The following is a 23,096-nucleotide window of genomic DNA, read 5'->3' as shown; positions in this document are numbered from 1 at the left end:
CTCTGAATATCATTCAAATATAGTATAGCCGCGCGGCTGTACTCATTGAATATATTATAATATTTTAATGGTACAGCGGCCACACTCTATAATTATATTTAAATATTTTAATAGTATATCAGCACGGCTATACTCTATAATTATATTCGACTATTCTCTCTCGCATTTCTTTCCTTTTTCTCTTTTTCAAAAATTTATATTATTTATTATCCTTTTACCTATCACATTGAACCCAAAGCAATGACAAGCGGATTTGGAACTTCAACGTTGAATAGGTTTGAGAAGAAAAAGACAAACATGAAGGATTAAAAATCAGTCAACTGCACTTGCAGTTGGAAAACAAATTGTTGCTGCACCAATCAATTACAAATGGGACATACATTAAAGAAGAGTGTAAATAAAGCACTTCAAAATTATCAATGTACTGTTTTGTATTATACTCAGGCAAGTTTGAAAAACGAGAACAATAATACAGAGGAGAAAATTCTAAGCTCGCCCTCAACCAACAGCCAAAAAGAAAAAATGCCTCTGCTACAAAAGAATATTACAAGACGACATATCCACACAACCTATGACACAATTATTTAAGCTGCACCCTTTCAACCCATCAAAAACAAATTAGAAAAGTAAAATAAAAAGGAAATGACGGCATGTAAGCCTTCATAAAATTACACTAATTGGAACGTTCTATCGAATAGGTTGCCCTACTGACTAAAACACCAAATTCAAGATCCAGTTCCACAAGAATAGTTCATCTCAATAGCTACTGCCCATTGGTGGCATGCCAAAAGGTGGCATGCCCATTGGTGGCATTCCTCCCATAGGTGGCGGAGGAGCAAACCCCCCTCCCATACCAGGCATTGGTGGTGCAGGCAAAGCAAGAGGCAGCAACTGAGCGTACATGTTCTGCAAACATATTTAATTCAATGAATCATAATGCAAAATGATGTTTAAGCAAAGAAAGATAAGTCAAGAAGGGGAAATTTGGAACGATTTTAAGCGAATGTAGGCAAATTGATAGAACACAGTTTTATATAAGGCAAAAGTATAGGAGCAATCTCAAAGTGAATACCTGCTGTGCAATAACTTCTTTCTCTTCCTGCTCTTTAGCCTTCACCTCTTTCTGAGCTTCAAGTTTGTCCTTCACTAGTTCATCAACTTTGCCAGTGTATTCACGGATAAACTGCAAAACAGAGAATGTGAAAGATTCCCATTACATAATGTTCAACTGGGTTGAACGTGCTGCTTCTTCGATGAAAGATTCCAATAAAAACCAAACAACTTCAATTTAAAGAAAGTCCAATGAATGCTTAGAAGCAGAATGCTTGGAACCACAAACAAAACAGGCAGTTAATACCTTAACAAACAAGAAAGTTCAGGACAAGATCTTAAAAAATTACCTGTAGCAGATATGGGAAAGCAAAGTCAATCATGTTGTTCATCCAAGCAAGTTCAAGGACAACATCTGCCCTTATCAAATCGTAACAGACAAACAGGCATGATGCAAAGCATTCTTTCTTTCCCTGCAATTTGAACAAAAGAATAAACATTTACTAACACTAATAATATTAAAATAAAAAACAATAAGTGGATTTTCTTTTTTCTTCCAAAGAGCTCCTTACCTGTTCAATGAAATAAACAAGCAACTCCTCTGCAAGTTCACGGTCACCAGACTGTGAGGCTGTCTCCATGGCATCTTTGTAAAGTTTGTCTTTCTTTGACAATCCAATGGACTGCTTCCACCTTCCTGCTTTCTTGTAAATGTAAGCAGCAACACGTCTCATTTCCAGAAGCTCGTGTTTCTCAATCTGACCAAACAAACAGTTTAAGGCTCTTGCAAATAAACACATTAAACAAAGAGCGAACTACAAATAGAAAGCATTTCACCTTTTGAGCAAGGCCTATTTGGTCAAAGCTATCATGCAAATCAATTGATTCACGCAATCTTTCATAATCTTCCTCCTCAACATATATCGCATTCAAAGCCTCATTAACAGCAGAGACATTGTTGCTCTGAACTGCAACCATGTATGGCTTCACAAGAAGCAGGTGACCAGCCTAACATATTCAAATGCAAAAGAATCTCAACATAAGAGCCATGGAAATGCAATTCGTTATCTATACTTTCAGTAAAAAAAAAAATGTTGGATTGGGGAGGAGCACTAAGAATCTAAGCTGCCAGTAAATACATGCACAATCAATTACCTTCCGCATAATGTCAACCACACGTGTATGATCTACACGAAGTGCGAGCACATTTAGAAGATCGTTAATGAGATCTGGATGCTCTTGCAAGTAGAAGTGCACAGCCTTATAATATAGCTCCACATTAGCAACTTTAACTGCCACATCTTTGAACTGCATGTGATCCCAGGCTTCAGGGGAATGATTCATGATGGTAGTTGCAGCATTATCAAACTCATCATATTGAATATAGAGATAGGTAAGCTCCTTCCAATGTTGCTGCTCATCACAAGCTCGTATAAGCTTGGGAATATTTAGACGATTTGCAAACAATTTGATGTGCTCCATAAGTTTCTCCGGACGATATCTAGCATATAGAACCCCCAACTCGGTAAAAATTCCCATGTGAGCACGTTCTAACCCTAGACCACTCTCCATTAGAGATATTAGCTCGTTGAAGCATCCTCTATTCTGATAGTATTCACTGACCTCTTCCAAATCATCCACCTGTAAAATTTAAAACAGCACACAGATTTAGTGAGAACTGTATAAAAAATGAGCAAATACTCAAAGAGAAACCAGATTTAGAAGCTTCCAGGCATTAAACAACTTAAACAAATATTTTTCTTTACTCATGAAAGGTCCGCTCTTTTAGACATCCAAAGAATCCGTGCAACAAAATCTAGATTGACATATGAGAAGTAGATGCAGCAAATCACCTGAATAATAATGTTGAGGCCACAAATCTGAGCTAAGCGGAACTCCTCAGCATCAACACAAGCAAAGCAAACCTCCTTCCATGTCTTTGCACTGTTGGCTTTTCGTGCTGCATCAACAGCACCTTGGAATTGTTTGAGCTTCACTAGTGTTATTGCCAACTTGGCCCAGTTAGATATAAAAGCAAATATTATTTTTGCAGCCTCGTAGAGGGCCTCGTCATATAGGCGATCACCAACATTTTGGAGATTAGCAACATTAGGCATAAGAATAAACTCTTCAATGTCAGCAAGCCTATCAATCTTTGCGTATGCATAAATGAGCTCGCTGTCCACCTTGGGCTCTCTCGCCTTCTGCCTAACCATCAGAAGGTACCTCACCAAGTCATGGTAGACATCTGCATCCTCAGAAGCACGAATAACATCCAAGAATTGGGTGGCATCATCCGCACGAATGAATGACTCAATCGCATCGCTGACCAGCCCCTCCCGGAGTTGAGCCTTTGCAACCTGGCTCCAAACGGCATCTTCTTCAACACGGAATGCAAACTCCACAGCCCTATCAATGCTTCTGATGTTATCCAGCAAGACGTTAACAGCTTGAACATTCAAGTTAAACTTCTTGAAAATTGCAAATGCTTCCTCATACAGCTGGGCTTCCACAGCTACTTCCCCAACTGCAGGTCCATCAAAATTATCTAGCCTATTAATATAATCCATAACTCTAGACGGATCTGCCTTGATGGCTGTCAAAATTAGCAAGTTTTGCAGATTGAAGTTGCCACTGAAGGCAGAGTTTTGAAGCACAATCTTTTCAAGAAGTTCAATTAATTCGTGGGGCAAATCAGCAGTCATGAAAGCCTTAACAGCCGCAGAAACTTGTTCTGGGCTCTTGCTCTCAGGCAAGGCAGTAGAAACAACTTGATCAATAAGTTGTCTTCTGTACTCATTCTCAGGGTCAAGAACTTTTCCCCAAAGATCTTCATCCATTCTCTCAACCACATATCTGAGACAAAGAAGTAGTAAGTAAACCTCCAGGAACCAGAATGAAATGAAATTTTTTTAAACAATCAAATACTAAATCACCAACCTTGCTTGCAATTTGAACAAAGAGTTTTTATTTGTGACATTAATAAGTTCATCATCACATTGTCCACGGCGGTAAGCAACAACAGCAAGGGTAGGGTCACGTTTCTCACAATATTTACCAACAACACGTGAATCATAATATGGGTTTGTGGTAAGGAAGTGCTCTGGATTATTGCCGCTATCAATGATGATTTTACCCAAAGCATTGTGAACATGTACATCTTGGCTTCCCTCACTCACAAGATGCTCCAAGAACTGAGTGAGCAAACGAAGTCGATTCCTAATGAGAGGGACAAAAAGAAGAAAATTAAGTATGACGAAGAAAAAGAGATGATGGAAGGACATAAATTAGGATACCACCTCTTCTCGCATTCCTCCACAAGGGGCTCCACAGGAAGCAATGAACGGACAGAAAGAATCAAGCCTTTGATAAAATCTTCAGGACACTCATCATCAAGCAACTGTCCCACAACTAAAGGAGCATTCCCAGGATTCACCTATGCAAAGTGCCAAACATTCTCAATACTAAAAACCCATAGTCATGCACTTTGAAGTGTCAAAGAGGGCTGAAATAGTACCTTTTGAACATAACCTTCAATGTAACGAAGCATGTTGTTCGTGTACAAGTAGTGGGTCAGATCTGGAACAAATCCAAAACGATCACAAACATTAATGAGCGGTCGTGCATCTGGGAGCTTAGCTTCCATTAAGAAGTTCTTTGTTTTCTCGGCGTCATAGAAGTTTGATTCTCTAGTAACTCGCTCCACCTCTTTGATTTGTCCGGTTTTAGCAGCTGCCTCAATGTACTTGAAGTGGATATCAGGATCCTCACTGTCACACATTAGGAAAATAAGAATCAAGAATAAACTGGATGTGACATCCACAACAGAAGAGACAAAGGAGAAGACTTCTCTTCTTGAACAGATTACCTTGAGCTCAGAAACGACCCAAGGAAGAAGTACAACCCTTCATATGACTTGAACTGTTCAAAAAGCTTCATGCATTGATCAACACCCAACTGCTCAGAGTATTCCTTAGCGACCTGTGCAGGTATTAGTTTGCTTCAGTTAAATCTCCGGTTATATTTTTTAACATCACTATATGAAGAAAAAAAAGTGTATACCTGTACAATTATCTGAAGGTTGCCTCTTAAATTGACCAACAAAAGATCTTTCATACACTCCAATGCCCATTCTCGTGAAAGAGTGCCGAAAAACTCTACAAGTGACTAGAAGAAAAAAAAAAAAAAAAATTAGAAACAGTACTACAAGTCAATGGTACCAATTTGATGTAGTTAGAGAGGATATCAACCTGTGGCTCTATTGCATGTGTATTCACTATAACACGTTTAATATCAGGCAACTCTGAGTAATGCTGCATCAGAAATAAAATTTTTAAGACAAATGTCATAATTGGAAAATACAGAGGGTAAGAAAAGGAAATGGAACTGCAAGAAGACATCTTACTTGCAGAGCTCGCACATAAAGACCAGCTTTTTCACATAGCTGGGCAATTCGAGGGCGATCATAATGACTGAACATTCCATTGGCTAAAATAGCATCAGCCACATTTGGAAAAGTCACTAAATTGATCTCAAGGACCTGCAAGGATGAAAAAATGTCAACCAGCTGAAAACAGGAAAGTTCAGATATGCATAAATAGCTCTGAAAATAGAAACCTTGGTTTGCAGGAAAGCATGTTCTGGAAGATTTGGCTTCAGAACATCCAATAAAAAGGCAGTCGCCTCACGAATCAGGTTCCTCTAAAATGACAGAGAAACAAAAAGCATGTGAGTCTCTTATTCATCTTTTAATATTTCCATAATTTCAAAGGTTTCATATAACTTTCTTTTACGAACAAAAGAACTTATGCCCTATGATGAACTTTGTTGAGAAATAATAGAACACAAAACACTGAAAATGAAAAGAAGGATACCATATCGTAAACCCTTAGTCATAATGAGAATGAACAAACCTGAAGGAAGAGATCAGTTATGGTGTTGTAATCAACTGGACAACCACCTTCCATTTGAGACATCATCAATGCAAAATTAACAGCACCCTACATTCAAAATCACATCAAAACCTGGTTTAGTTTGAACTTTATACAACTCCTTAAAAGAAGTTCAAGTTCAACCCAATACAATTGCAAGCCAAATGTACACAGTGATGTCGGTGTCAACTGAAAAAATACAAATAGAAGAATATTTTTTATTTCGATGGGACATTCAATGAACAAGGATCAATGTGTAATCTAGTTATGCTTTCGGCTTTCAAGGACTAAAATAGAAAATATAAGCTTGCTGATTGTTTGCATACCTGCGGATCTGCTCGAAGAATTGTTTGCAAAAGGAACAGATAGTCAGGCGTGTAGCCAACCTAAAGCAACCAAGAGAATGGATATCAGACACCAACAGCCATTTACCAAATACGAAAACATTTAGAAACCATTGCTACATAGAAACATTTCCTCACCTGCTTTGAGTAGATCAGTATCTTGTCAAATTCCCTTCGCTCGGCAAAAGCTGCAACAACTTTTGGAGTTGCTCTGGCTTTAATATATATTTTCAAAGCAAGATCATTATCCACAGTCTACAAGAAAAAAATAAACGATATTAACACCAAAAATGTAATAATCCAAAAGATAGCCACGTTTAAATTCAAATAGCAAAACAAACCTTCACAAGATCTCCCAGTTCCTCACTGCATTCGAGTTTGTCCTCTGCCAGCCAGTTCTCCAAAAGATTCTTTTTGTTCTGGTTCACTACAAGACGTGATAATTCCAATGACTCGAACGCATTGAGCTTCCCTCGTGTCAAGAGGGTCCCAAAGTACTGCAACAGAGGTGGGGTTTGCCCAGTTTGGACAGGAACACTCTGCAACACATTGGAGAGAATAAAATCATGACCATTAAATTTCATCAAGTTGTAGTCTATCTTAACAAGGCACAAAAATTGTGACTCTCACCATCTCAAACAAGTGTACATCAAGTCTAAACTTATCAAGCACATTATGTCATTTTACCAATCAAGTTTTATCTCAATTTGGTCACTACTGCACATTTATTATTCATTCATTTCTCACCAGCTTTGAAACAGACACAGAAACTTGAATTTGTTATTCTCCTCACCGAGAAAGCATCAATAACATTTCTCATTAATATTCTAAAGCTTAACAAATTCTAATACCAAAATTTATCAGATGTAGACTCTTAGAGAATACTGCAATCAAGCCATTAAAAAGACATCCCAAATGGCCAAAGGGCATGAACTACTTGAACAGAACAGGCTTCATACCAGGAGCTCGATACCAATAAAACAACTAAAAACAATAATACTACATACATGGGAGACAAATGCAGTACAAATCATCTGAAGTTACGAAAATACTAGCCAATGGTAGAAACATGTACAAGTACAGAAGCGAAATGAAACCTGAAATTTAGCAACTGTATCAGGCGTACGGAGAATTCCTTGTGGGGACTCAGCAGCAAGTTCAGCAGCTTCTTTGTACTTAGTTTGGGCAAACAGTTCTTGGAAACGCTGGACAACCTGTAAGATTCAGGTAGGCACGTCAGCAATTTCACAGAGGTGGTGATACTTTCTCAAATTATGACAAACAGGCAAGATAACCAAGCAGAGTCAGGTCAACAATAAGCCATAGTGAAATTGTTGACCACCATATAGAATACGGCCTTCTCTGATCTCACCACCTTTATTCTAAGGACTCTAATAGCTCACTCAAAAGGGTAATAAAAAACAAGACAAACATAATAGATATAAAATCAACATTCCTTGAGTCGAAGTAAATACACTATATGGATAAATTCCTTTTGCCCACTCAACCTTAACAAGCACACCTTATGTGAGCATCCAGTTCAAAAATACTGACTAATCATGACAACTTCAAATTGGATACAACACTGCCTAACATTAACAATCAAATTGTCATTTGAACGATATCTTACTTCCATTGGGCAATGATATATGGATCCTAAATTACTCTTACACCACTCAAGCTTAACATTGAATAATAATGAATATCTTACAAGATTTTCGGCACCAGGAAGATTTCCTCTTTTGGCCAGATTGACAGCAAGCTCCAAATTGTTTAACTGCAAATTAAAACAAAAAAAGCATCTTAAGCACAATACGCTACTTGGAAAACCATAACAAGGAGAAAAATATTTCAAACATACCTGACCACTGACAAAAGGCACAATAGTTTGTTCATTAATTGTAGCCAACAACACCTGGCCCCGCCTATTAACCGCGTAAAACCCTCCAACTGATGAAGCCTCTGTTGTCAAGAAGATTGGATCCGGACTAATTCTATTTCTGTAAACTGCACTAGCTGTCTCTAAATCATACACAAACAGTAGCCCAAGCTTTGTAATTACATAAATCAAGCTGTACTTGTGAGACATCTGCCAAATTAACAAATTCATTATTAACATATGTACTGTATTATACAAGATTAGTCAAAAACATTAGTAAATTCAGTACCTGCATGGCAACTGGGAAATCATCAGCAAAATCTGGAGGAAAGAACAGATCTGCTTGTTTCTTCGTAAAAGATGGCTTCCCTGAAGAAGAAAAAAAAAAGAAATTCAAACTCACAACATGTTCCTTTAACTTTACAATCATCAAAATACAATACATAAAACAAAAATATTTCCATGACTCATACCACTAATTAACTTTATGAGCATGTTAAACTTATTCAAAATTAGATTCTAAGCATATGTAACCAATATCTCCATGACTAATTACCACTAATAATGAAGTACCCCATTTCAATAACCTACTAAACATAATCACCCTTTACAAATGTGTCGGAGATTGTGGGTAAAGAAACGAAAAAACATGTGTTTACACAGAACAAGGCAAGTCCAGCTCATTTCATGTACATGTAACTTTAATATAATCCTTGTATCAACCTGGCTGGGCACCGAGCTCAATAACATGTAACTTTGATGTAATCTGTCCAGCATTCAGGGTCTTAGTGGCAAAAGAAATAAGAGTCGAGGGATTCTCATTCCCTGGAACCTGTTCAAAAGAAATGAAAAAGATCAACAATATTCAAATATATATATATATGCATATGTATGTATATATATAAATACACATATGTAATAACAGATTGTGTGTAGTGCAAGAGTGTAAAGATCAAATACAGAGTAAGAGAATGGGAAAATGAAATTGGCACACCTTGTATTGAGCAAATGATGCAGCATGTGCTTCAAGAGCTTGACTGCGCTGCTGATCCACAGAGAAGAGTTGCAAATTTCCTTTAACCAATTGTGGCCTCTACAAACAAAACAAGACTAAGGATCAGAAGCAGTACAGCATAAAAGTGGCCTTAAAAGAGACGGGTTGTATATTTTGTCTGACATATTGTAAACTACAAACAGATAAGAGAAGGAACTCCATAAAAGGAAATGAAAACAAAAGTAATATGGCAGCAGAGTTGTTTCACAACATCAATCATTGGCTAACATGGTTGCCACAGTATTGTTTATGAAGCTATACCTAATCTAATCCAAATAAAAGTACCAGACATCTTAATACAAAGAAAGATTGACAACTAAAGGGCTGACCACAAACACTTATTGAGCAAGAATAAAGAAAACAGGACTGCACTTGTAGGAACTCAAACAGGGCGACAAAAGACCCAAAGAGTTTTGCAGTTGCTGACAATTTTCCTCAGCTGAGAAAAAGAATACTGGAGAACATAAGAAATGAATGCTGGACAGGCATTAATAGACATAACAGCATACCTCCGGAGCACCAGGAGCAATTCCAACCAAAACCAACCACTTCTCAGAAGGATCACAACGGTAATTTATTATCTGATTGTTTGCCAGATTAGCTGTTCGCTCAAACACCTTAACAGGTTCCGACTCCCCTACAAGGACAAACACATAAAGAACAAAAAGAATTAGCAAAACAAGCAAGTTGATACCATAAATTTGAATGTTTCCATGTGACAAAAAGCTGAAGATGTATGATTGGTTACTCAAATAAGTTGTTTAAGGCATCTTACCTTCAATTGACCAGTGATACACTGTAGTCTGAGTGACTAAACCCAACATCTTTGGGGTTATCCACTTCCAAAAAACAATCTACAAACGAACCAACAGGATAGGTAAGCTAGATTGTTTAAAACCCCACAGAAAATAATAAAAACCTGATATTCTCACACAACTTTGAAGAGATGCGAAAAAATATACTAATTAGTAAACCAATAAAGTGAGTACCTGTTCAGGCATAAGATGTGATTTCAATTTTGCTTTCATCTCAATGTTAAATATTTGAAGGTGATCCTGAGTAGTACCTTGGACTTGGGCTTCAAACAGATTTGACAACACATGAGCAAAAAAATAAATAAATAATAGTGCAGCATTAACAAAAGCATACACTAAAGTCCATAAAGAAAGGTAAGGCGCTGGCAAGTAAAAACCAGTAGGTAAATAAGGTTACGAGCATAACATGTATATGATAATCATTGCTAGTCCAACTAACTATTTGCTGTAGATGAATTAGCAAGATGCATGGTGAGTCTATCAGTCTATGACTAAACTTATTGCAATACTAATCAAGTGAACTAAGGGTCAATAAGTTGATGCTGAAACAAAATACTAAACTAAGTGCATCCACAACACATTAATATCAAAACCAGAACGGTAAGCAAGAGAATTTCTCAACAGTGACAAGAAGTCAATGCATAATAATTATTCCTGCAATGCAAACATGTAGTTATAGCATACCTTTCAATGCAAGGATTTTGGAATTTGGATTCATAAGTGCAGAGTCCGCAGTGATTGGCCTCCTCAAAGGTTGCATCGGCATACTCATATCAATAATAACAATACTATTCTGCGGCGAAGTCTCCCGAACACATATGTACTTATCGGATTCCATAGTAACATGTGTGAATGTTATGAATTGTGGATTAATCCCAACGCTCGGAAGCTGCAATCAGATCAGATCACATAAACTCATTAATCACTTTTTTATTTTAGTCAAAACCTCTCAGTAAATAGTTGTTGTGTTCAAAATCATAGTTGCTTAAGTTAGCAATCCCTAGTGAGATAATTATCAGATCTGAACATAGACCACAAATTTTAAACACTACAGATCCATGTGAAGCTAGAAACCAACTGAGTAAGCTTAAACGATAAATCGAGCAAAGTAATCGACCAAACAGCAACTATTTCAGCTCAGAAAACAAGTGTAATTTGAAATTGAGCTTAAGTAGCATCGAATCAGAAGATAGAACTGACCGTTAGGGCTTCCTTCATGGTGATCGGAGCGTTCGCGGCCGCCATGGTTGCGCAGATCGACGGCTCGGAAAGGAAGGCTCGGATCTGCGGATGCGATTAGGCCAGCCGTGAACTGAGAGTGCACAGCGAAGAGATGTAAAGATTGAGAGAGAAAGCGTTTCGAACCCTGCGGGGGATTCGAATCGCTATGAGATCTAGAACAGCAACGAAACCCTTAGACCCGCAAAAGCGAACAAGGGAGAGAGATCTGAGAAAAGGGGTTAGAAGGGAGAGTTTTTTGGGATTTTATAAAATGTGGAATTTTCAAGTGAATTATAACGAGAAGCAGAGATCTCATCCAAGCCACTTCCAGAGCTAAACTATTTAAATAAATAATTAACTCGTCGTCTGAGTAAAAAATAAATAAATATCAATACGTGTTAAAAATGTTCTGTAGTGCTTCGTTTTTTTTTCTTTTTTTTTTCTTGCCTTGGTTTTATTTTATATTGACGCCGGGTTCTGCGGGTCTGGATTCAACCCGACCTTTTTAAACGACTGTTCTAAATTTCTAATGGACAGTAAGGTCTTTTCTTTGTGTGATAAATAACTTATTTACAATATATTTGGATTTAAAAGCCATAAAATAAATTGTATGGGTTTTATTTTCTACATAAAACTGCAAAATTTTGAATAAAATAATAAAAATGTTGTGTTGCTTGATTTTTAAAAATTTTGACAAATACTTGTTATTCAAACCAAACAATAAAAAAGGTTTCCCTTTCTCTTTTATCTTTCTTCTCTTATTTCTACTTTTTTTCAGATAAAATTGTAAAGCACATTACTTTCTGGCTAAGCAAGCATGATTCATCAGTTGTTACAAACTTACAAATTTTGCAACATCTCTTTTTAGGACTCGGAAGGGGTTAGAAGTTTAATTGAAAAGTATGAGGCTGTATGTGTTTATTAACAACTTCCCCACAAATTAATGTATAGCCCATTAAATTATTGTCAAGATAATGTCCATACGAAATATGTCTTTTGATCATGACAGTGTACCCGTGTTCTTACATTTGGATTCGAATCTCTCTTACTTTAAATTGCTCCTTGATATGAAAACAACTAATTATGCATGTTGGTTTAATACGGACTTAAGTATCGCACACACATATATAAACAAACTAAAAATCTACGAAACCAAACTAACCACAAGGTGTGGTGCGGTCGGTAAACTATCATCTTCAACTGGCGAGCTACTTGGTGCCTTAATGGTAGGGGTTCGAAACGCACTTTGTGGCCAAGGACAAGTTGAACTCCGAGTGGAGATTAATCTCACCCTTCGAATGTGGGAACACCTTGTCATATTTACCTGAAAACTGTTTTGGGCGTGGGAGAATTGTAATACTTCTTTTCTTTGGCCCATTTACAATTAAAAACCACAACAAAAGCAGACACAACACAACACAGCCAAAAAGAGAACCAAAGGCCCCAACACAACAGCAGTCAACATGGGACTCGTTAGTGTGTAGTAGGCTCATCTTTGGACAAAAACACACAGCAGATGAAGTGTTGTTCATGTTCATTTTAGCATATAAAATCATAGGTCCTCATAGTTATTCTCGTTGTCATGGTTCTCTATGTAGGCATGATTGGCATGAGGAGAAGGGCCCCAAAGATCAGGCTGATGAGCAAAAGACAGGAAGATATAGAAATAAGATTTAATATTTTGGGTGTTAAACTTCTTCTAACGTTTTAATTATTCAGCCTCAGCGTCGAAACTGTCAGCGTCGAAACTTTCAAATCATAACGGTATGATTAATTAGCTCTTAATCTTGTGCATGCATGGTATTTCTCTTACTAATGCCGGAAAGAGTTGCAAAGTTCGAATTGAATCTCCCGTGGACACATAAAAGAAAAGAAAGTATTCGAAAGAGTTCGCGACTAACCATTACAGCGGCTAAGCAGACAGGCACAATTCACAATCCAGTCACAATTCACAATTCATATCCACAATCCAGTCACAATTCACAATTCATATCCACAATCCAGTCACAATTCACAATTCACAATTCTTATCCACAATCCAGTCACAATTCACTTGGTACACGAAAGCGAAGTGCAAAATAGGACTGGTGGAGTGCGTCAGGAACCAGGCACAGATCCATTATTGAACAAGTGCGAGCAGAAGAATATAGAATACTAAGCCTGCAGGCTGCAGCTGCCAAACAGGACTGACCCTGGTCCAACAGCAAAATAAGACCATGTGCTATAGGAGTTGACTTCAATAAGACAAAGGCAAAACATATTATCATAATGTAGAACAAAATACAATAATTATAAGACGATAAATTGAGACATGGTAAATAATTTGATGATTTATTATTAACTTTGAAAGGGGGAAAATTTACAGTTACAAGGATCATGAAAATGTGTTTTCTGATACTCTCTTCCTACTGCTGAGACAAAATCAAAGGGAGCATAAAATTTGTCATTTACTTGACGGTGTGATTTGCCATTCTATACCACAATGGCTTTTCTGGTAGTGTCATTTCTAAAGCCGCCATCTTTGACAACAACCATATACAGAGGACCTCCCAGAAGAATTTGTCTTCCTAGCATCTTTCTGAAGCTGCAAGCTTCTTGAAAAAACTCACTTGCAGTGGAAGAAAAAGTCGATTGTCATGGTCTGAATTTCCTTTTACCTAAAATCAAATCATGAGATGAAACGACCTAATTGGATTATCATCACACTTGTATCATCCATGGAACCTCTCCCTATTGACAGATCAACAAGCTTCTTACAAGCAGAAAACATCTCTGGCTTATCGGTACCAACGCATAAAGGGCGAACTACATCTACTGCCTCCTGATTGGTAACCTGGAAGAAATGAAAAGTTCATATTTAGATTCAAACAACTTTTATTGAAGTAATGCTTCAAAAGAGAAGAAACATGAAATGAGATTTGTTGTAAAGTTACCTTGTCCCAAAGACCATCAGAAGCTAACACTAAAAACTCGCATTCAGGGTCTATCCTTAAGATTGTAGTCTCCGGTTCTGCTATCACCCATTGCTTAAGTTGTCGATCTCCAATTGCTCTTGAAACAGCAAGAGAGCCCTGTATTCTCCAAACCCCACGGCAACAATCTACATAACCACCCTGCAACAGGAAAAATTGCAAAATCCAGTAAGTGACAAGGTCCATGATGATCTTCCATTTCAATCTTTATTTAGGTGACAAAAGTAAATTCTCAAGCCCATATGCACAAATTTGAATGCTTACCGTGGTTTCAATCCTAGCTCTTTCGTCTACTCTAGAAGGATGATGATCAGATGTAAGGGCCTCTGCAACACCTCCTCGGCTCATAACGGCACGACAGTCACCAGCATTTGAGACCACAAGGTTGCCCTTTTGCATTAAGGCAGTCACACAGCATGCACCACTCCCAACATTCTCCTTCAAAAAATCGACATCAGTGGTTAGATAACCATCTTTGACTGCTTCCATGATTTTCTCTTCACTTCCGCAGGTCAAACGATCCTTAATGTTTCTATCCATGTTCTTAGCTGCAAATTCGGCTGCTTTTGCCCCTCCATGTCCATCAAACACACCAAAGAAGGCCTGTCACCAGAAAACACATAATCAGCACAAGTTCGCATAGCAAATTCAAAAGAATCCAAAACATAATTCCATATTTTTATGTTTCCCAAATTCTCTAAAACCCCAATTCTTGTTCTCTTAATCTCCATCACCATTTATTTGCATTTATTTATGCTTTATGCTACCATCATTTTAAAAGCGGTCTCTTTGATTATAAATTATAATCACACCTTGCTCTGAGCTTAAGCTCAATTCCCCACAAAATTTTGAAACAACCTTATCCAAGCTAAACAAAAAATTGAACTTGATGATACATATATCTTAATCTTTTGAAACCGCGGTAAAAAGCAGAGAGCTTCAGACCTTTCTGTTAAAGAAATTCATTTCCATTTCTACAATTTTCTCAGCAAACAAACAGAATTTTGACAAAGCAAAAGAATTACCTGTCTCGAATCATCGCGAAGATCAACAACAGCTGAGTAGCGATCCTCCATGGGACCCCTTCTCCCTCTCTTACAATATACCGAGTAACCATCCTCTTCAACCTCCACCACGTCCACCCTCTCCGCTCCATCAGGCGACTCAACCTTGAAACTCAACGGCGCTACTGGAATATCAATCATCATCGGCCTCTTCCTCTTCAAAGCCAAACCCGAAGGCTCCGTCTTGCAGCCACTTATCACGTGCCTCTGAAACCGAGACTCTAAAGGCGCTGTCGAAGACGAAGATCGTGACGGCGTAGGAGGCGGGCCATGGAGGACTCTAGGGGAAGAACATGAAGAAGGAGAAGATAAAGATGATGATCTGAAAAAGATGGAAGGAATTTTCGACGGTGAGAAAATCGGAGAGTTTGGCGCCACCAAAGCGCAAGGCATTTTGTTTCTCTTTGTATCCCTCCCTCTGTCTTCTTTTTTGCCTTTTTGACTGTATTTCTCTTTGCTTCTCTTGTCTCTGGTTCTGAGTTTATTTCTGTGATTTGGTAGCCAGCGGGATTTGTATGCTATTTATAAACTATATGGAGGACGGACGAGGTCTTATATCAGTTATTTGGGAATTGAATTGACTTAAGATTGACGGAAAATAGTTGTTGCATCCGTCACACCGCATTATCAATTAAATATGTATAAACTTAAATTAAAAACATATTTTATATTACATCAGGCATGATCCGTAACGTTAAAAAGGTTTTCAAAATTGAGATTGAGTCAGACAGTGAGGGAGGTGAGTGCATCACACGCTCGCCTCTTAATAAAGGGCGTGCCCACCGTATCTCTAGAAATATCAAAATTATACCAATGGAGAAATTTTCTTGTGGAGTGGGTGGTGCTTATTTTAGGACCAGTTTTATTCAACGGTCAAACACGCCTTTTCGTCTGGTTCGTATTTGTAACACCCTGTCCATATTCGGTGTCCCCTCCTTTTCCTTTTTTCTTTTTCTTTTCGAACGGAAATCTTGCAAAGAACAAAAAGAAAAATAGAATTGCAGCAGATTTTTATTGGAGGACGTCGGTGATCAGGGTTTTACGCAGCTTCCCTGTTTCCAGCTACAGGCGATCTGTCCACAACTGCAGTCCACAGTCGGTGGCATCCGCGCCAATATTAATGGACTCTTTTTATGAATTTTAACTAGTCTAAGGCTTCTATATTTTGAAGTGATATATAAATATATAAATATATTTCAATCGATGTTTGCAATGCTAGAAGAAACCAACAAAGATGCAAAGACACAAATGGAGATTTGCTTTTTAATTATGTCCACAAAGATCGGCTTCAACTTTTATTTATTATTATTTTTTAATATAAAATATAGTTTAAACTACAATAGAATAAGGTTTTTCACACGCAGTATCTTGGTATTCTAAGATATTCAAATTTGACACCACTTATATGCAAGAATCTGGACATCTTCCACTGGACTAGACATAATTAACGCTTCTAATTAATTTTTAAGCACATATATTAATTAAGTCATATGAAATTAAAAAAAAGTTGCAACCGATCTCATTGTCTTTCTTATTTTTTTTTTATAGTAGGGGTATGGAAAAGGTTTGTGTTTTATAGCCGTGGATTGACTTTTTGTTTTCTTTTGTGCAGCAGAGAGTGTGGTTTGAGTTTGGACTTTGGACCACCTGCTACCTTTGATTGTTTGATCATATATTGCAAGCAAAACTTGGTCCGGTCATTCTCTAACCCTTAACGTGGATCATGAGTTTTAATTATGCATGAAAACAACGTTGGTCATGTGTTATACGAAGGGGAACAAATGTTTTTAAAACCAAATAATGTCTTTGTCCATAAACTGTAGCTTAAGTGGTAGTGTACGTGTTAAGTGGTCTCTTATATTCCTCCGCCAATCAGAAAGCAACACGGAGTATAATTAAACACATTAATTAAAACAGCAGCTGAAACACAGTAATACTTTTTTTTTTTCCAAATTTGCGGCTGCTTTCACTCAGTACACACGTGTTACTCAAGCAAGGTTCCACACAGGATGGCGCATTACGTGTCTCTCCATGTAGGCCCTTTGGCCTACGTGTCAAGTATGTCTTTCCATCTATTGACTCGTCACGTACCACGTGTCATTCGATCCCGTGCCAAGCCGCTTGGTCCCCTCCCTTTCCATAGTACGTATATATATATTTTCCACCTCTCTTCCGGCAGTTAGTAATACAACAAACTATGAGAACGCCGCCGTTCGTGATAAGTGTTTACCATCTGCGAATATCCATTTCAAAATAGCTCTTTTTGCGAAAAGTAGTTTCGGTAGTAAGAGAAATGTCTTCGCAACAGGAAAGGGCTGAGCTTGACGCCAGGGCTAGGCAGGGCCAGACAGTGGTCCCTGGAGGAACTGGTGGCAAAACTCTTGAAGCCCAGGAACACTTTGCTGAAGGTGCGTAAATCTATAAACCTTTGTTGTTTTAACAAGAGCGATATATAAACCATTCTAATGTCCGGAGAGAGAGTTGGTCCAAATTCGTGTGCAAAAGGCGGGCATACTAACGCAAATATATACATGCACGCCTACATGTATGTTTGTGTGCTTTCCTTTTTCTGACTTCTTTGTCTTGTATTTTGTGTTTTCATTATTATTTTGGAATCATCCCTGAAATTAGGGAGGAGCAAAGGCGGGCAGACAAGGAAGGAGCAGATAGGGCATGAAGGGTACCAGGAGATGGGTCGCAAGGGCGGGCTTAGCACATCCGACGAGCTAGGAGGAGAACTTGCGGCTCGGGAGCGAATTCCCATTGCTGAGTCTAAATACAAAACCAGATCAAGCTTGACATGATAAGTTCTACAGAGCTACAAGCTACAAGATGATATTTGTAATATATACAAGTGTAGTGTGCACGATAATAGTTGTGCGTAGTAGATCTTAATGTAGTGTGCATGAGAATAGTTGTACGTAGTAGAGCTTAACAGAGTGTGTGTAGGGTTTTACTAATTAATTTTTTCCCTTTCTTTTACGTAGGTTATCCCTGTAAACGAGTAAATATATATGGAATTTAGGGTTCAGAAATTGAAATAGTTTTAATATCAATTGCAAAACGAGCTGAAAAAAGAAAGTCAAAATGAATTTGAGTTTCACTTTTTGGAATGGGCTTACGTGACCCATTGGGCTGCTAGCTGAGGATGTGCTTTGTCTGGTTGTGGCTAATAGGCCCAGTATGCTGTTGTCAGAAAAAAAAAAAGGGAGACTTTAGAAAAGCCCAAAGGAGAGAGAAAAATTTTAAAAGAAGCCAAAATGGACAAATTTGCCCTTATTTATTTTTTGATTTCCTAAGGAATCCTTTACATTTGCATGTCTTTGGTTTGAAAGTTGAGAGGTTTTTCTGTCTTTTTTAAAAAAGCTTTGGCTTTTTCCAAAAGTGAAAGTTTTTTTATGGGTAAAACCTAAATTTACTAAAAAAAAATAAGACACCACGAAAAGTAATAACGGTCACATAAAACGCACCGCCAGTCGAAATCCTCACTGGAACAAGCTTAATCCACGCAACCAAACGCCTAAAAACTTTAGGGTTTAAAACTCACTCTCCCCAATTCCCACCCGTTGATTCACCAAACACAGCAAAACGAAAAGAAAAAAAGGGCGGGAGACAGTCTCTCACTCCACTGAGCTCCATTTCTCTCACTAAGAAATGTCGTCGTCCTTGGGCGTTCGTCACCTCACAGTGCTCGGCGAGTTCAAGCCCTTTGGCTTAATCGCCGAAGCCGTCGACGGAAAGCCTGCCGATAATGTCACCGACAAGTACGATTACTTCCTCTTCGACCACGAAACCGTTCGAGAAAGAGACGAAACTGACGAAGCATCGGCCTCCGCGTTGAGCGATCGATGTGATCACGAGCTTTTCATCCGAGGAAATCGGTAATTTCTTGCAATTTTTTTCCATTTTCCGAAAATGTGGAATTATGAAATGACTTTATCCGTAATGTTTGTATCAGGATTATATGGTCAACAGGTCCACGAGTCTTTAAGAGGTTCACATTGCCGTCGCCAGTAATCATGGTATTCAAATTTGCTTGAATTTGCTTATTTAGACTGATATAATTTTATGTTGAGAACTATTTGTGTGTAAATTCCAGGCTTGCTGGTGTCGTTTGGGTGATATGACCGAAGCACATTTATGCGTTTTACAAATTGCTTCCTTAACAATCTACAACACATCAGGTGTGCAAAATTGATTGTAGATAAATTTCTGAAAAATTAAACAAAATCACCTTCCCATTCTCTTAAACTTAAATTTGATATAGTTTATATTTCTGATAAGAAACTTAATGGTAGATAAATTCCTGAAAAACTGAAGAAAAAAAATCGTTTGTGTTCTTTTTTGTTTAATAGGTGAAGTAGTCTCTGTCCCTCTTCCTCGCACCATCAAATCGATATGGCCTCTTCCATTTGGTTTGCTACTTCAGCACGCAGCCGAAGTTAATTCAACTGCACCTGCTCCTTCTTCGTCGTCAAATCCTTTGTTTGGCCTACGAGATCTATCCCGTCCTAGGAGAGAAAGTGGACATAGTCCACAGCATAATTTCAATTCTGTAACTGCACTTGACCATATTGCCAAGGGAGAAGCAATCTCAATGCCCTCACATGTAATTCTGAAAGATCCATTGGAAGAACCTCATGTATGCTACTGGACTTTTTACTTAGCTTCCCTATTTTCTGTTTTTCCTTTTTCCTTTTTGTTGATGTATGTTTTTTTTAATCCACAAAATATTTCAGTTGGCTTATAATGAAGAAAGAGGAAAATTGAACATAATGAAGGAATTTGATGAAACAACTATTTGGACGAGTGATCGGATTCCTCTTATGGCATCTTATAATACAGGTTTTGTTAGATGTCTACATTACCGACTCCAATTTGATTTCCCCTTTATTGTATATTGTGTTATGTTTATATAACGCTGTCACATTTTATGCAGGAAGGATGCAACACTCTGTGTGGGTTGCGGAAACTAGTAATTCTAACCATGAAATGGCAAATGCTAGTTTATTGGATGCAGTTCCTCCTGGTGTTCTAGCAAAACAGTTCTCATTCCGTAGAATATGGCAAGGCAAGGGTGCCCACACAGCAGCTTGTAAGGTGCCTCTTTTTTGTTATTATTTTATTTTAATTTTTGGGCTTGTACCTTACTTAAGTAAATGTGAGTTTCCCTTTTCTTCTGATTTTAACTGTAAAATGTATTCTAGGTTTTTCTAGCGACGGACGATGATTCAGCTCCTATTATTTGTTTTCTTCACCACGAACAAAAAAAGTTGCTGTGTGTAAGGCTTCAAAGTGTTGAGATAAATAATGAGATTCTCTTTGACATTAAACCTGATATGAGCTGGAGCATACCTGCAGTTGCAGCAGCACCTGTGATTGTTACCCGCCCTAGGTATGGTTGCATTTCATGTTTCATTTTCCTTTTTATTTTTATCTCAAGTCTGTTTGAAAATTTTATGGACTTGATTTTCTCCATTTACTTTACCAGAGTGAAAGTAGGACTGCTGCCATATTCAGACATGCTTGTTTTGGCTCCGGAAAATGTCCTTCTTCTCTATGTAAGCTATACCAACTTGGTAGCTTATATCCATTGAGTTACTCATAGTTAATAATATTGTTAACATTCTCTGTAATAGTTCAATTAGTACCTGGAATTGGAATTGGAAATTACTTTTGATTCTAGTAGTAATGAATTGATCAATTGAGAAACTATAGTTTTTTTTTTCATTTTCATAGTTAATAATATTTTTTTTCTTCTTGTATGAGTGTAACATTTTGTGCAATCAACTTTTTCTGTTTTTGCAGTCAGGGAAGCACTGTCTATGTAGGTATATGTTGCCTTGTTGTTTGAGTAAAGGCCGATTTTCACATAAGTTAGAGTTTCCAGAAACAACATCTGTTTCCCAGGGCCTGAAGATTATAGGATTGGCTGATGCTGTTGAGGGGCGTATCAATGTTACAGTAAATAATGGGCAGGTAATGTGGCTTGCATGTTTATTGTTGTCATCGCTTCTTGATTTCCTATGTTTGTTGTTTAAAGTCAAACTGCTGTCCATATGTTTCAATGTAACATGTACTAGTCATTTTCGATATTTGTAGTGACTGCCGATGTCTTTATCAATGAGTTGCTTGTTATGAAAGCTTTTTTTTATGGACTTGTTTATTCATTGTTGTCCAGATGTTTCGGTGTGTATTACGTAGAAGCCCTGCATCTTCCCTGGCAAATGATTGCATCACAGCTATGGCTGAGGGACTAAGTTCCAATTTCTACAGCCATTTTCTTAGTCTGCTTTGGAAAGATGGTGACTTGGCTTATCTATCAGAAGCTGATTCTAATGTTCCCTCAGAATGGGACTCTTTTTGTAGCATTATGATGGAAATTTGTGGATCAAGCGCCACTTCTAAAAAGATTTCAAGTCCAATGCCTCAGTCATCATGGGAGTTTCTTATTCACAGTAAATTTCACAACAATTACTGCAAACATAACCTTATTACTCAAAATTCTTCTGTCATGTCATTGGATGTGCAAAGACTGGACTCCTCTTGGTTAAATTCAGATGGTACACAAAGGCCAGAAAGAACATTTTACTATGAGCTGTTGATGGAGAGTTTACATTGTTTGCATGCAGTATATGAGAACCTGAAACTAAATAGTCTTCGCAAAAGGTGCATCTTGTTATCTTTAATCTTCTTGCTTTTTTCTTTTTTTTCAGTGGCATGCTATATTTACAATTATGATATTGCATGCACGTGAGGTGTAGTGATTCGTGCCAATTGAGTGACTTGGATGAACCTTTATAAAGTGTTTTGGAAATTGATAGTATAGGTGGAGTGCCTCTTTTGATGTTTTACCTATTTAAGGCGCTTCTTTTATGCTTGCCATGCTAAGTGCAGGACCATTAACATTTTCAGCACTAAAATAAAAGGTTAGGGGTGTTTCAGTTCGCCAATTGTTTACTGGAGAGTTGCATGAGACATGAACTGCTATTGATTCTTCATCTGTTCCTATGGGCATTTCATGTTGAGCTCTTTAACTTTAATTAAACTACAACCTGTCATGGTGTGTAACCTGGCAAACACATCTTATTGACTTGTGCGTGTGCATGTGTGGTTTTTGTTATTATTTAATTTGTAAATTTGCCTTAAACTGTACTATAATTGCTTTTTAGGGACTTGGAGCTTCTAGGATTCCTATCATGCTATATTGCCAAGTTTTTGGGGGAGGAAAGTTATGTGGACCATTACATTCGTGACTTTCCTGGCCTTTCTGGAAGTGTTGGGATATGTGATACCTCCATTTCACAGGAAAATCCTCCAAGTTTATTCAGATGGCTTGAAAACTGTTTGCTACATGGATATAATTCAGCTAATATCAATGATCTTCCGCCATTGACTTGTAAAGATGGAAGTTCTGTTGTAAGCTGGGCCCGGAAAATAGTCTCATTTTATAGTTTGTTATCTGGTGCTAAACCTATAGGGAAGAAACTCTCATCTGGTGTTTACTGCAATATTGCCACGGGATCATACGACACAAACGAGGAACTCACAGTACTGGCAATGGTTGGGGAAAAGTTTGGATTGCAACAGCTTGACTCACTGCCTTCTGGTGTGTCTCTTCCTTTGCGACACGTAAGTAATGCTACATCCATGTAGTTAAGTGTCACTTATTGAAACCACGGAGATCCTAGAATGTTTTGGAAAAAAAGAGACAATTTGCTGTTGTTTTAGTGTGTCTCTTCCTTTGCGACACGTAAGTAATGCTA

At 37.8% G+C, this 23,096-nt stretch overlaps 4 protein-coding genes across 4 annotated transcripts in view; 2 read left to right on the top strand and 2 right to left on the bottom strand.

Annotated features, from left to right (window-relative positions):
* LOC18786946 (clathrin heavy chain 1) lies at positions 395-11,620 on the bottom strand. Its single transcript, XM_007218820.2, has 30 exons — positions 11,274-11,620; positions 10,758-10,962; positions 10,248-10,336; positions 10,034-10,112; positions 9,768-9,895; positions 9,199-9,297; positions 8,928-9,036; positions 8,494-8,573; positions 8,187-8,414; positions 8,037-8,102; positions 7,423-7,539; positions 6,667-6,864; positions 6,464-6,580; positions 6,308-6,367; positions 5,964-6,050; positions 5,668-5,751; positions 5,456-5,590; positions 5,301-5,363; positions 5,113-5,217; positions 4,919-5,031; positions 4,568-4,820; positions 4,350-4,486; positions 3,991-4,269; positions 2,904-3,906; positions 2,206-2,691; positions 1,888-2,058; positions 1,623-1,808; positions 1,401-1,523; positions 1,073-1,183; positions 395-906 (listed from the first exon to the last, which is right to left on the bottom strand). The coding sequence occupies exons 1-30, from the start codon at positions 11,316-11,318 to the stop codon at positions 757-759; spliced, it is 5,106 nt and encodes a 1,701-aa protein (XP_007218882.1). The 5' UTR covers positions 11,319-11,620; the 3' UTR covers positions 395-756.
* Positions 13,599-15,855, bottom strand: LOC18786254 (probable protein phosphatase 2C 25). The gene is made up of 4 exons (XM_007220340.2): positions 15,292-15,855; positions 14,531-14,869; positions 14,228-14,407; positions 13,599-14,127 (listed from the first exon to the last, which is right to left on the bottom strand). Exons 1-4 carry the CDS (start codon positions 15,721-15,723, stop codon positions 13,963-13,965), a joined length of 1,116 nt encoding a protein of 371 aa, XP_007220402.1. The 5' UTR covers positions 15,724-15,855; the 3' UTR covers positions 13,599-13,962.
* Positions 17,525-18,418, top strand: LOC18786897 (em protein H5). Its single transcript, XM_007219643.2, has 2 exons — positions 17,525-17,738; positions 17,962-18,418. The coding sequence occupies exons 1-2, from the start codon at positions 17,624-17,626 to the stop codon at positions 18,132-18,134; spliced, it is 288 nt and encodes a 95-aa protein (XP_007219705.1). The 5' UTR covers positions 17,525-17,623; the 3' UTR covers positions 18,135-18,418.
* The window catches only part of LOC18785557 (anaphase-promoting complex subunit 1), a 14,232-nt gene continuing 9,843 nt past the window's right edge, over positions 18,708-23,096 (top strand). Inside the window, exons 1-11 of the mRNA XM_007220967.2 lie at positions 18,708-19,211; positions 19,289-19,352; positions 19,430-19,514; positions 19,686-19,972; positions 20,070-20,175; positions 20,270-20,430; positions 20,538-20,725; positions 20,822-20,891; positions 21,139-21,309; positions 21,512-21,999; positions 22,503-22,962. Of these exons, the coding sequence (XP_007221029.2) occupies positions 18,985-19,211; positions 19,289-19,352; positions 19,430-19,514; positions 19,686-19,972; positions 20,070-20,175; positions 20,270-20,430; positions 20,538-20,725; positions 20,822-20,891; positions 21,139-21,309; positions 21,512-21,999; positions 22,503-22,962 (2,307 nt within the window). The 5' untranslated portion in view covers positions 18,708-18,984. The remainder of the gene's footprint in view (positions 19,212-19,288; positions 19,353-19,429; positions 19,515-19,685; positions 19,973-20,069; positions 20,176-20,269; positions 20,431-20,537; positions 20,726-20,821; positions 20,892-21,138; positions 21,310-21,511; positions 22,000-22,502; positions 22,963-23,096) is intronic.

Source organism: Prunus persica, chromosome G2 (assembly GCF_000346465.2).
Source record: "Prunus persica cultivar Lovell chromosome G2, Prunus_persica_NCBIv2, whole genome shotgun sequence".
NCBI lineage: Eukaryota > Viridiplantae > Streptophyta > Magnoliopsida > Rosales > Rosaceae > Prunus > Prunus persica.
This window is presented reverse-complemented; position numbering and strand designations above follow the sequence as displayed.

Bases quoted from the DNA above. Each gene is read 5' to 3' on its own strand.
- LOC18786946 (XM_007218820.2), bottom strand. From the start codon at position 11,318: ATGGCGGCCGCGAACGCTCCGATCACCATGAAGGAAGCCCTAACG. The intron at 6,865-7,422 runs GTTTCATTTCGC...AATGTGTTGCAG, and splicing joins ATACAGTTGCTAAATTTCAG to AGTGTTCCTGTCCAAACTGG. The intron at 2,692-2,903 runs GTGATTTGCTGC...TAAATTTTACAG, and splicing joins GCCTCAACATTATTATTCAG to GTGGATGATTTGGAAGAGGT.
- LOC18786254 (XM_007220340.2), bottom strand. From the start codon at position 15,723: ATGCCTTGCGCTTTGGTGGCGCCAAACTCTCCGATTTTCTCACCGTCG. The intron at 14,870-15,291 runs GTAATTCTTTTG...TTCTGGTGACAG, and splicing joins TTCGCGATGATTCGAGACAG to GCCTTCTTTGGTGTGTTTGA. The intron at 14,408-14,530 runs GTAAGCATTCAA...TTCCTGTTGCAG, and splicing joins GAGCTAGGATTGAAACCACG to GGTGGTTATGTAGATTGTTG.
- LOC18786897 (XM_007219643.2), top strand. From the start codon at position 17,624: ATGTCTTCGCAACAGGAAAGGGCTGAGCTTGACGCCAGGGCTAGGCAG. The intron at 17,739-17,961 runs GTGCGTAAATCT...CCCTGAAATTAG, and splicing joins CCAGGAACACTTTGCTGAAG to GGAGGAGCAAAGGCGGGCAG.